At 35.2% G+C, this 14083-nt stretch overlaps 1 protein-coding gene across 1 annotated transcript; it reads left to right on the plus strand.

The window, feature by feature from the left end:
* The first annotated feature begins 4838 nt into the window (after nt 1-4838).
* Nucleotides 4839-13681, plus strand: LOC125660755 (uncharacterized). The gene is made up of 2 exons (XM_048892561.2): nt 4839-5446; nt 13204-13681. The coding sequence occupies exons 1-2, from the start codon at nt 4897-4899 to the stop codon at nt 13635-13637; spliced, it is 984 nt and encodes a 327-aa protein (XP_048748518.2). The 5' UTR covers nt 4839-4896; the 3' UTR covers nt 13638-13681.
* Nucleotides 13682-14083: the final 402 nt, after the last annotated feature.

Below are 14083 nucleotides of genomic sequence, written 5' to 3' on the forward strand. Positions count from 1 at the left end.
CCGCACTCCGGGGCAAACCCAGTGTGTGTGGGTATTCCACAGTCCATTCTTTTCATAACTAGTTGTTTGGGGTTTAGGATCAGAACAAGTAGTTTATCTGCCAAGACAGTCTCGTCTATTTGTAACTTGTAATTGTGTGTTCCAATGGTTAGAGCAATCGCTTCGCGACTGGGATATGCTAAGTTCCTCTCCACAAACACTACTAAATGAACACACGCTCAACAACGCCCTTTACTCGGCAATTATAATACATGTAGTTAAAGAGGCATTATTTGTAATTTTGTCAACAAAAATTGAATGCATTGAAAATTATTCTATATCATATATTTCAGTAATCACACCAGTATTTAATTATTTCATATACTTTTTAACCTTAAATCAGGCACATTAATGTGGTGATTAAACAATTACTGGCATGCAAACCAATACTTCTTCCTTATATATTTCTTTAAACTAGAAGTGGTTCTTGGGTTTCTCTTGTTTTTCTAATGAATAATGTTTTATTAGTCATTGATATATATCTTCTTATGTCATTGAAAGATTTTAAAAAAGAATAGTCGTCATCATTTTTTACAGCTAATGCCCCTTTAAGTAGGAAGTTTATGTGTATGTATTAATATTCGGTACATATGGAGTTTTTCATCGGGGTTTCAGAGAGATAGATAATACATGTATTAAGTGCTTTGATATGTATATAAACAGAGAATATCTATATTGCATGTTTTGATATTTGGTTTATTCAACGAGTTGATATGGTGTATTTATTCGCGAGGTTTGCCGAGGGAATAAACACACCATATCAACGAAATATCAAAATATGCAATTATAGGTGTTATATTTATCTCATACGTCTTCTTTTCGCTTAAATTTTGAGATGATCCCCAGTATCGTCGAAACAGCTGAACGAATTTGTTTTCTATCCGTGGCTCAGACGTCGTGCTTACCAGTCTTCCTTATGGGGGGGGGGGATAGTTCGCTTATAATTCATTCATATGCACTACAAAAGGGCATTTTAATGAAAGAAAGCATGGATGAAAATTGGTTTAGAATGGATTATTGTTTATGATTAATAATGGTTTTACCATTCCAACAAAGTAACACCTATTGACCGAGTATTTATTTTTTGACGTAGGCCTGACCTTCTGATAAAAGTTTGATGTCGTCTTTTTGAAATAAACATATGTAACAACGATCAATGAAAGTAATATTTTAATACAGTGTTATTAGAATATTCTACAGTTTACAATCAAAAGAAGTGTTTGTGCATTTGGATTTTATTCACGTGGTTTCTTTGGATCTGAGGGCGAGAGGAAATTCTGAGGCACCGGCACTTTAGTAAGTAAAGCTGCTGAGATTTATTACATTCAATGTGCTCCAGAGAAAAGAGACTGCTTGTGAATACTTGGTACTGCAGCATGTCGAGATACCTTTTATTATGACTGTCCAGTAGGTGGTTGATTCCTTGTCAATGATGATAGTGTGGACATATTTTCGTTTTCTGATCGTAATTTTTGAGTAGTTGATCGAGTTGACATTTTTGTGGCCGGTAACTAGCATTATATGTCAGTGGGGGCAACATCATTTTAATTTTGATATACCAGAAATTCTAAATACACTGTATATACAGAATAAATAGTTATACACTTTATTTCATGCGTAGATATGGAAAAACACAGAAAATATGTCATCCAAGCCAAGACAGTATCAAAAGTAGTTCGGACCGAAGTGCTTTATCAAACGAGCGTGTGATAAAGCTAATGCTTTATCTTACTCTCAATATACACCACACGTATGAGATAAAAACTGAATCTGGGAAGTTAAGACTCAATTATTATCGTTTTAAAAGTAAATTGTTTGATGTAGCTAGCAATTGAATAAGGTGACCGTTTGTGACCGTTAAGGACTAATGACTTCTTGTTTTATTTGAGACTGCTCGGAAAACTAAATATTTCGTAAATATAACAGTTAACACAACTTGTAGGTTTGCTAATGTTGGTGTCTAAATGAAATTGAACAAGATGAGTCAATAAGGACTGTATTACAAGGTTCAGATGAAAGGCGAAGATAACGAACAGTGATCAATCTCATAACTCCTATAAGCAATACAAAATAGATAGTTGGGCAAACACTGAGTATCCACTGATATTTTGAATTGTATGCCTCAATCGCTACGAAATATTTCCTTTTCAAAAGTCATTAACTCATTATTAGAAGCTCAATAATTAAATCCTTCAATTCATCCTTGATTTGTCATCAATAAAGCTTTCATGTTATGATTAATTCGATTCAGGAATTCACCAATGTAGTGTAATTTAAATATCGCAAATCTTCAATAACTAGATTCCTTCGTGTTTGTGTTACTCAGAATCGTGTAGTGTTGTATTTTTGTGTACCTGCAGGTTGGCAATGATTTGACCGCTACGTGTTTTGTCATTTTTAAAGGTTTTATATTATATTACCCAGAATCGTGTAGTGTTGTGATTCTTCGTACCTGGAGTTTGACAATAACTAGACTCCTCAGTGACTACATGTATGTTACTCAGAATCGTGTAGGGTTGTACTTCCACGTACCGGGAGTTACACAATGTCATTTTTAAAGGTTTATGTCATAATTAATCAGAATCGTGTAGGTTGTATTTCCTTGTACCTGGAGTTTGACAGTGTGGTTAACTTTCAATATCTATGTCAAGGCTGTATTCCAGGAATCTCAATGATTATATACAGAGTGAGTGGATGTGGACCATATAATCTCTCTCTATATATGAAGTTAGATAATCATTAAGTATTTAGAAACATTTCCCACACACTACCACGCGATTCGTTGGGGGTATGATATTGTTGTGACAAAATGAATTCAATGACAACGAAGGTGTAAACTATGTACTAATATTTTTAGCATGTGGAGGCAGTTTGGCTCCATTTCAGGCATTTAAATAATCAGCATATATGCACATCAATTGTAAACCAGTTTTGGTTTGACGTCATTTATCACTCTGTGCGGTTTAATCTCACTACGTTTTGTTTTCATCGCCTGATATTATCCCCATTTTCACAGATAATACATTGGTGACCTCTCCATATGAGAGGGACGTTAAGCAATTTTCAATCAATCAATCAGCTATAATACATTAGTCGATCCGTTAATTTCCCCACAACGTAGTGCAAACCCAAATGGATCATTACGACCCTCCTGGGGTTTGCATTCTGATACTTCGTCGTTACTAGCTTGAAAATACAGATGTATATTTAATTGCGGGGATAAAATTCAGAAATTCATTTCAAAATTAAAGACGATATCTTCCTCATGCATAGCTCTGATCCTTGGACAAATTTGGCTCCAGTTGTTTGGGGTTTTTTTTTTGGGGGGGGGGGGGGGCTCTAGGTTTAGCTGTTACATGTTTTTTGTCATTTCGAATTTCCAAAATTTCGGCGTGAGCATCACTCAAGAGACATTTGTCGAAATGTGCATCTGGTGCATCAAAATTGATACCGTACAAGTTTTACACACACACACACACACACACACACACACACACATATATATATATATATATAGAGAGAGAGAGAGAGAGAGAGAGAGAGAGAGAGAGAGAGAGAGAGAGAGAGAGAGAGTCCAGTCTGGTTGTTTATATGCAGAATTGTACACTACTAAGCAGGAAATGTGTGCTTTATATTTTATATTCCTTAAAGCAGTTATGATATATTGTTCACTGTTCGTTATCTTCACCTTTCATCTGCATACATCCAAGAGGTAATAAACCATTCCTGACCAGCAAATCAAACGTTACTAAGATTATGTTAGATAGTTTGCACAGTGCACGATCAATTTAAGGACATAAGATGCCCAAAATATTGTTATAGAGTTTAGAAAAATATTTGTAAATTTTGGTATATTTTTATTAATAAGATACAGGGCTCGCGGCGGGTGTGAGCGGTCGACAGGGGATCCTTACTCCTTCTAGGCACCTGATCCCACCTCTGGTGTGTCCAGGGGTCCGTGTTTGCCCATCTATCTATTTTGTATTGCTTATAGGAGTTATGAGATTCATCACTGTTCGTTATCTTCATTTTTCACGTAGAAAAAATATAGAATTCGTGAATTCATTTCAGATATATGTTCGTCACAATAGCCGATATCAATGACCGGTCCGAAAATCCATATCACATATCAGACCGGCGTGCAAAAATGCATCTCAAGCCGGAAATAACGTATTCGCTCGTAACAATCAACGTATCAATGTTTTTACCATGGTAAATCAATGTATCAATGTTTTTACTGTAGTTGTATGAGAGTTTTTAACATGGTTAATTATAATTGATATATCAAAGTTTTTATTTATACTATAGTTTATCAATGTATCAGAGATTTACCATCGTGTTAATTAAAAGTATCAAAAGTATTTACTAGAGTAATTCATTGTATGAAGGTCTTGAACGTAGAAAAGTAATGTATCAACCTCTTTTCATGGAAATTTTGCATTGTTGTTGAAATAGAAAATATCATTTAAACTCAGCAAAATGTCATATCATTTGATGCATGCAAACTATTTGGTCCTATGAATTTACGACCTTTTAGCAATGAAGGATCTTTATCTCTGTTCGATATCTTCACCTTTTCATTGATTAGGTTTTTGCGGTCTCATCCGAAGGAACGCCCTATTTACTCACATCTTACGACAAGTAAGGGCTATTGAGGACCTATTCTTATTTAAATATTTTATTAACTTAACATATGGAGTCCTTCAAAAACACATTTCCTTTTCAAAGGTAAAGTAGTACGAATGGACTTATCAGTTATTCAATCGCCCTGTTACACCGCTTTACGTAAATAGGTCACAGCCCACGTACAACTCTTAGATAAGGAATCAAAGTGAGAGAGTCTGTCTGTCAACGAAAATGGTAACAATGGCTGCATTTATTGTTGGTTTCCTGCTATGTGTGTATTTCGATGCTTCAGTTGGACATACAGAAATAGAAGCTATTCAGCGGTTAGAGGAAATGGTCACCGACTTGAAGGAAAGAAGTGTAATTCAAGACCAGAAGATTGCTGCTATCCAAACTGAGAATGATAAACTGAAGAAACGTATGGGCGAAATTTCTAATGAAAATATTGGTATAAAACAGGATATATGGGATCTTTGGAAACAGAATAAGCGCCAAATGCAGATTAACAATGAACTGAATATAAAGATTAATGAAATGAATAACACTATGAGAAGAACGCGCTTTCAACAGACAGATAATGGAAAAACTGGTTACAATATCAGTCGGTTAAATACTTCACACAAAAGTGGAAGCTATTTTACTAAGACGTTCATACACACCGGATTATGGGACGATACTCAAACATCGAATTTAACCACATCAAAGAAACACCAACTTAGTGGAAAGGAATCAACAGGACTGAGTTTCCGCAGCAGGAGGTCACGAAGACTGCTGTTACCAGGTAGTGTAGTCATCATCTGTTTACTGGTTCAGGTGTCCAATCCATCAAAACAGTTATTTTCTCAAAAAGTCAATATATGTAGTACTAAATATTTTATGAAAACAAGATGTGTGATATTTAATCAGACAAAAGATGGCAGAGAGAGAGAGAGAGAGAGAGAGAGAGAGAGAGAGAGAGAGAGAGAGAGAGAGAGTAGATGATGCCCAGATCAATTTTTATAGTGAATTCAATTTTAGTTATCTTCCCTTGTAGACAAAATAAATATCATTTTTCATATCTACAAATGATATACTATCATCCTATTTAGGTTTCATATCGATCCCTTTAATATTCTGTTTTTCCATTTTTCTACCAAAATTGCAGTGCACGTGCATGCACGTGCAGACAAAATTACTATCGTTCTGCACATCTACAAACGCTATACTATCATCCTGGAAAGTTTCATATCGATCCCTTTTGCAGTTTCTGAGAACACTACCGGACAAAAAAGTACCGGAGAAAAAGAATAATAACTAGAAACTTGTTGCCATGGCAACAAGAAGGTCTTCCGTTCTTTCCGTGTCCAGTAGATAACCTTAAATTCTTCATTTGTTATAAAGTGGGGAAAAATATTCGAGTAATCTGGGGATTGAACCCGGGTCGCCCGCATGAAAATCCACTAGGCTAGCGAGGATCATCGCTTCAAAATGAAAATTACGAATATCTAGAGTTTGGTTTGATCAATTTACACACAAATATCATATTCAGCATTCTATAAAGAGTCTCTACTTATCTTACCTTTATCAAAGAAAAACATAAAAAAACCAAAAAAGTTGAAAAAATCCCGTTTTTAAATTCCCTTCCGGTATCGACCGGATGTGATGACGACGTACGAAATAGTGATTCTGGTAATCTATAAGTCATGTTCTATCATCTCTAATAAGTCTCCAGTTCATATCTTTAGCCGTTCATGTAGATCACTCGCGGACAAAGTTCCATTTGAAAATCAGGAAATTCTCCATAACTTGGAACCGAAATGGGATTTTCCCAATTTTCTTTGTGATAAACAAAGTTCATAATATAATGCATTTTTCCTGAAAGTTTCACTGAAAACCACTGTACAGTTTTCGAGAAAACTCCTGCACAAAATTTGGTCCAAAAAAAAAAATAATAATAACTAATTTACTCTATCTTGTGTAGAAATTTCAAGACTCTAGCTTCAAAACTAACGGAGGAGATGCGTGGACAACAAGGCCCTTCAAAATTTCACTAAAAGAGAGATAACTCCTGACCGGAAGTGACGTCAAGCACGAAATTTTGCAAGCAAAGTATCGTCACCAAAAGACATCTTTCCTGAAAATTTCGTGAAAATCAATCCAGAAATGGCTGAGAAAAACGCGTGTACTACCAAGGAAAATAATAATAACTAGACACGATCTCGTTGCGAGGAACGAGTAGGTCTTCCGTCCGATTTGTTGATGCACTCGGAGTTAAAAAAAAAAAAAAAAAGACAAATGAGTCCCAATTTAGTTTCCGACTTTAAGACACTTTAGATATAATCAATTTTTCATATCATAAGCTTCTGAAGCAAAGTTGCGGTGAAATTCGTTTGAAATTCGACTCTACAGGCGAGCCATAAGGCCCGCGGGCCTATTTCTTGATGTCATTTGTTAGCCCTCTATAGACTCAACAACTTTAGTTCTATATGTCTTTAAAAAATATTTACCTGTAAAAAGTTATTGAGATCGACCGATATCGACAAAAAATCGACTCTACAGGCGAGCCATTAGGACCATAGGCCCATTTCTTGATATCAATCGATAGATCTCGCTAAACTGAACAACTTTTGTTCAATATGTCCTTGCAAAATATTTACCAGTTACAAGTTTTTGAAATCGACTGATATCGACAAAAATCGACTCTACAGGCGAGCCATGAGGCCCACAGACCCATTTTTGGATATTGATCGATAGGTTATGACACATTGAACAACTTTTGTTGAATAATGCTTTTCAAAAAATATGTCGTTTTAAAGATATGAGGCGTCAAATATTGACGATTTTGGCCCTTAAAATCTCTAATTACGTAACATATGACCTACTTTTTGATTTGATAAGATCAAGCTCGTTGAGATGAACATTTCCGTTTCTACAACTTATTATAAAATATTAATAGTTTCTGAGATATTCTCAAAAACATTTGGACCCTTCTGAACCCCTAATTTAAAGGGCCAGCCCGTTTTGCTTGATATCGTAAGAAAGGCCTTGTCATTTTAAACATTTTTTGCTCAACAAGTATTTAGAAATTCTTTACCGTTCTCGAGTTATCTCTACAAGAAATATTTAGGGGCCAAACTGTAGCTCCCTAACGGGGCCACATAGGGAAAAAACGAAATGTACATATTGTTTAGATTATCATTCTGAACAACTTTTGTTCAATAATGCTTTTCAAAATATTTGTCGTTTTCAAGATATGAGGCGTCAATTATTTATGATTTTGGCCCTTAAAATCCCTTATTACGTAACATATGACCTACTTTTTGATTTGATAAGAACAAGCTCGTTTAGATGAACATTTCCGCTTCAATGACTTATTACAAAATATTAATAGTTTCTGAGATATTCTCATAAACCTTTGGACCCTTCTGGGCCCCTAATTTAAAGGGTCAGCCCCTTTTGCTTGATATCGTAAAAAAGGTCATGACATTTCAAACATTTTTTGTTCAACAAGTATTTAGAAATTCTTGACCGTTCTCGAGTTATTTCTAGAAGTAATTTTTAGGGGCCAAACTGTAGCTCCCTAACGGGGCCACATAGGGTAAAAACGAAATATGCATATTGTTCAGATCATCATTCTGAACAACTTTTGTTCTTTATTGCTTTTCAAAATATTTGTCGTTTTCGAGATACAAGGGGTAAAAAATTTATGGTTTTGGCCCTTAAAATCCCTTATTACGTAACATATGACCTAAATTTTTATCTGAATAGATTTGGATAGTTGAGATGAACATTTTTTGTTCTTTGACTTATACCAAAATATTAACGATTTTTGAGATATTTGATCTAGACTTTGAGCCCTTCTAGATCCCTAATTTAAGGGGCTAGCCCCTAAATCTTGATATTTTCGAAAAGATCTTGTAAATGTGCACAACTTTTGTTCTACATGTCTTAACAAAATATTTGCAAGAAAAAAGATATTGGAGATGAAAGGTCAAAAATCGCCGAAATCGGCGACAAATTTTGGCATCCATTTTTTCAGGTCCAGGCGAGCGTTTAGGCAAATCGCCTCCGGTAAAATCGAATCCCCCACAAATCTTCTAAAATGTTTACTCTATCTTGTGTAGAAATTTCAAGACTCTAGCTTCAAAACTAACGGAGGAGATGTGTGGACAACAAGGCCCTTCAAAAAGTCACTAAAAGAGAGATAACTCCTGACCGGAAGTGACGTCAAGCACGAAATTTTGCAAGCAACGTTTCGTCACCAAAAGACATCTTTCCTGAAAATTTCGTGAAAATCGATCGAGAAATGGCTGAGAAAAACGCGTGTACTACCAAGGAAAATAATAATAATAATAATAATAATAAAAATAATAATAATAATGAAGAAGAAGAACGCGAACAATAATAGTAAGGTCTTCCGCAGGAGACGGAAGACCTTAATAATGAAGAAGAAGAACGCGAACAATAATAGTAAGGTCTTCCGCAGGAGACGGAAGACCTTAATAATGAAGAAGAAGAACGCGAACAATAATAGTAAGGTCTTCCGCAGGAGACGGAAGACCTTAATAATAATGAAGAAGAAGAACGCGAACAATAATAGTAAGGTCTTCCGCAGGAGACGGAAGACCTTAATAAATAGTAGAATCACTAGAAGGTCTTCCGTTGGAAACGGAAGACCTTAATAATAAACAGTAGAATCACTAGAAGGTCTCCCGTTGGAAACGGAAGACCTTAATAAAAACTTGTTGAAATGACAAAATTTAAATATCAACAATTTAAAAAAAAAAGCTAAATCATAAATATGTATCGATTAATTGTGGATATTAGGGAAACCAATGTATAATAGACACCCAGTAGAGGGAATTCCAGCACAGGAGTTATTGCCCTTGACAACATTTTTAAAATCATAAATAATTGATTATCTATGGAAAATATGAACGTTTTCAGTATCAATATATTACCAGATTTATATCCAGTGAATAATATTCATCAGAAAGATACATTTCTATCATGCGCAAAGTTTAATTTATTAAGATTTTTGCAAAATCCTATGACATCACATTATGATCGATCGACCTTAACATACCCGCTTACAAACCTTCTAGCACTTTGTCAAAATTATCAAAACAATGTTATAAGGTATACTTTCTTCTACATTTTAGTTCTGTTGTAAAGGACAAGGGACGTTATTGGCTATATACCGCCGAGATTTTTTTCATTTTTTCAACTTTCATACTATGCTTAATCATTCTTTTTATTTACACAACTAGGATGTTCTTCTAATCCCACTTGCATGAAAATGACGTAATATTTTATTATGACGTCATGAATATACGCTAAAGTTGAGCTGTTTAGCGGAATCTGTTGATTTGAAATAAATTATGAATAAACTTTAGCAAAAACAAATACTTTTGCATGCAACAACCAGATTTATATTTTGCATGTTTAATTATCCATTAATATTCTTCTTTCATTATCAATATGGTGTCGGTTGTTGGCTGCAAACAATATGAATTTTAAAAAAGAATGAATACGTAAATCGGCCGTTTTCGTTACGCAAAGTCAATATTTTGCATGTTATAGAACTGAAGCAAACTGTTCCATCATTTAACCTCATAAACTTTTACTTACTCTGCGATTTAATAAATACATGTATGTCCTGTCAAACAATTAATGCTTTACCTAGTTTGCCATAAATATCTGCACCTAATAAATGCAGATGTCTGCCTTTCGAGTCACGGAGGCGGATCAAAAATCCACCGCATGATGAATGGAAATTATTCTACTTTCGTTTTCAAAGGTCACGGGAACATGTCTTTTCAAAATAAGATTATTTAAGAATAAATTGAATTTTTAAAAAAAATATAATCAAAGACACGCATAGACCTGTAATAACTCGAATTTATTTTCTTTTTACAAAAATCGGACCAAAATTCGTTCATTTTCGGCAAAAAATACGTTACATCTCAAGAGCTAGATAGTTGGGATGTATGTTACTTTTTTCGCTTTTTAAACTATCTTTGATACAAATATATCAAATATAATGCATAAAACTTGTTGCTAATAATATTGACGTGTTTGTGCGGGTTTTTCTTTAAAGCAGTTTTCTTACATCAATTTTAACGTACATGCATGCATGTATATATATGATGCATGTTGAAATTAGATGTTACTACATTAGTAATTAGATATTGATTCCAAAGGTTCTTAAAACGGTTTAAATTAAAAATAAATTAACAGCAAATCATTATTTATATCTTCCAGCGAGATGTGGTTTCTTTAAAACGTCGAAAACCTGTGATCGATTTGAAACTTCGACCATTGTTGTGGCAGCTTTTTCTCTATATCGCATATTGATTGATTGAATATTGCTTAACGCCCCTCTTGAGAATATTTCACTCATGGAAACCTCACCACTGCCGGTGAAGGGCTGCACAATTTAGGCCTATGCTCGGCGCTTATGGCCATTGAGCAGGGAGGGATCTTTATCGTGCCATACCTGCTGTGACACGGGACCTCAGTTTTTTGCAGTCTCATCCGAAGACCACCCCATTTAGTCGCCTCTTACGACAAGCAAGGAGTACTGAGGACCTACTCAAACCTGGATCCCCACGGGGTCATATATATATATATATATATATATATATATAATAGATGCACATTTACAGGTGCACTTATATAACAAAGGTAATTGGGTAGGATGCACATGTGTATATATACATGTATAGATATAAATATTCAAACACCGTAGTATCGAAGAGGGGTTTCCCCTCCACTTTTGGGGAGGGGGGGGGGTGATGTCGACCATTTCCTTGCTATGGGAACAACTTGACCAGTCTAATGACACTTCAACTTTTATCAATCTTATAAAATATATAATATATGTGTTGTGGTGATTTTTATTAAAAGTTTATATTAATAGTATTGATGTATGCCCCTCCATGATTAGGAAAACTGGAGTATAACCGTAAGGTTATGTACATATGTAGACGCTTCTCTCTCTCTCTCTCTCTCTCTCTCTCTCTCTCTCTCACGTCAAGGTGTTCTGGATAGGCCTGGCCCGCACATTGAAAAATGATGCATGATATTTATTAAATTCGTTTTTAAAAAAGGTCTGTTGTAGTTACATATACTGTCTCTTGGAAACAGACACGTGGCATCATTTATTGGGGGTGGAGTCGAAAGATAAGTTGGTAGTTAACTAGGAAATGAAAAAAAACCTTTCTGCCTGATCTTCGAATTCTTAAATCGCAGGAAGGGGGGATATTCTTTGCTACATGGGTTCAATTCATAATTTTAAGCCTATTTTTTTCTCATTCAATACTACTATCAAAAATGGGGGGGGGGGGGGGTTCACTCAATATTTCCTTATTCACATATGAAAATAAGTGCCTGGGAAAAGCATTTAAATATACTACATTGTCTATACATGTACTCAAACAACTTCTCAGAGTCTGTTCTAGATTTAGACTGAATGTCGGTGCATACAATGACATGCCCACTGACTGATGTAATTTTCATTTATCAAAGATGAACACTATATGGGAGAGAGAGAGAGAGAGAGAGAGAGAGAGAGAGAGAGAGAGAGAGAGAGAGAGAGTTGGAACTACTCTTTGTTGACCATTTAGGGGAATGTAAAGATATAAACATGACGCATTTTTGTGAGGGATTTTAAATACATTTGCTATATGAAATATACCATCTGAAGTTAATGTATATATTACTTGACGTGTTTTGCTGTACCCAAGAAAATGATATCCCATTCATGCAACATAAATTTGTATCGTTTAGTACATGTACATTTACCACACTTTATTCAATATGTTTTGTAAATACCCACAGCAGGCAGATATATTTTATTCGTATCATGTACTGTAACATGTATATTGCATACACATGTAAGCAGACCTGTTATATAGTCCTTTGTGTACATAGCATAACAAGTAATTTTATCCGACTCAATCAACGTTTAAAAAAGGAAAAAGAAAATTCAAGAGCCAATTTATTGTCCATATTTCATTTGAATAGCAGGATATCGAACAGCACCTTCGAAAATATGATTGCATTCTACTCAACAACGTTTAACAAATATATTTACACGCATTATTTCCTCACTCTAATTAACACAAGATTCTTCCGCAAAATGTCTATGACCACGATTAAGTTACATGTAAATGAATAATGTATTTTCAATAGCATGCCAGTTTTCAATAGTCTTTGATATCAATGAGTATTTTGATATAAAAAGTTAAAATTGTAACTTTTAGAAAAATATTCTAGAAGAATCAGGGGACTGTAAATCCTATAACGTCGATGACGTCGTTCCGAAAAAGCGACCGTAGGAAGACAGCGTCTGAGTTAACAATGCAATATTGTAACGTTATATTCTCAATATCAGCAACAAGTAAATGGAACATGTTATATATGAATGAAACGAGAAAATTATCACCTTTCTACCTGCAAAATGTGATCGGTTTTTGAAACGCGGCCAATTTTGGCCAATAACGTCCCTTGTCCTTTCTCCACGCATAACAAAACATTGTCCTACATTTCTTACAGAAAACCAACCGTCAGCACCCTCTATCGTTGCCTTCTTCGCATACATGTCGAAAGTGGAGGATCACCCGGGCCGGCATCACACGCTGATATACGATGTAGCTCACACAAATATCGGTGGACATTACAGTCCACACACAGGTAGCTTTACCGTTCCTACTCATGGGGTATATGTCTTCACCTGGAATATATATAGTAGAGGCGGTAGCAGTGCGTACGCATACACTGACATAGTGGTCAATTCCAATGCTGTTTCTGGATCCTTCGCAGGCTCCAATACTAACAGTAATGCTATAACATCGCCCGCCACAGTCGTGCTGGAACTGAACCAAGGTGACGATGTTCACATTCGCACGGCCGCAGATCAGCCTATTTCTGGCAGTATATACAGTTACCCTTCGTTTCAATCAACATTTTCTGGATGGAAATTATTTTAATTTGTATCAAGCAGAAGAAAATAAACTAGCGTGATTTCTTTGTAGTCTGGGGTTAAAAAAACCACATACCCTAAAATCTAATTGTACCAGGTTTCAAATCTATCCGATAAACCATATTCCTATATGGAGAAGCATTCACAATCTATTTTAACATCCTCCACCCCTCTTAGATCCAATATAACTTTCAGGGAAATAATTGTATGCCTTTGTCCCAACAATATGCACATCTACAAATTGCAATAAAGCATTGTACCAAGTTTCAAATCTATCCGATAAGTCATATAGGTGGAGAAGTGTTCACCCCTCTTACATCCACTATAACCTTTAGGAAAATTATTGGATCTTCCTGTCCCACCAATATGCACATCTACAAATGACAATGAAACTTCGTACAAAGTTTCAAGTGTCTCCAATAAGCAATATAGGCGGAGAAGCATTCACAAGAT

The sequence above is a fragment of the Ostrea edulis genome, chromosome 8 (genome assembly GCF_947568905.1).
Source record: "Ostrea edulis chromosome 8, xbOstEdul1.1, whole genome shotgun sequence".
NCBI classification, from domain to species: domain Eukaryota; kingdom Metazoa; phylum Mollusca; class Bivalvia; order Ostreida; family Ostreidae; genus Ostrea; species Ostrea edulis.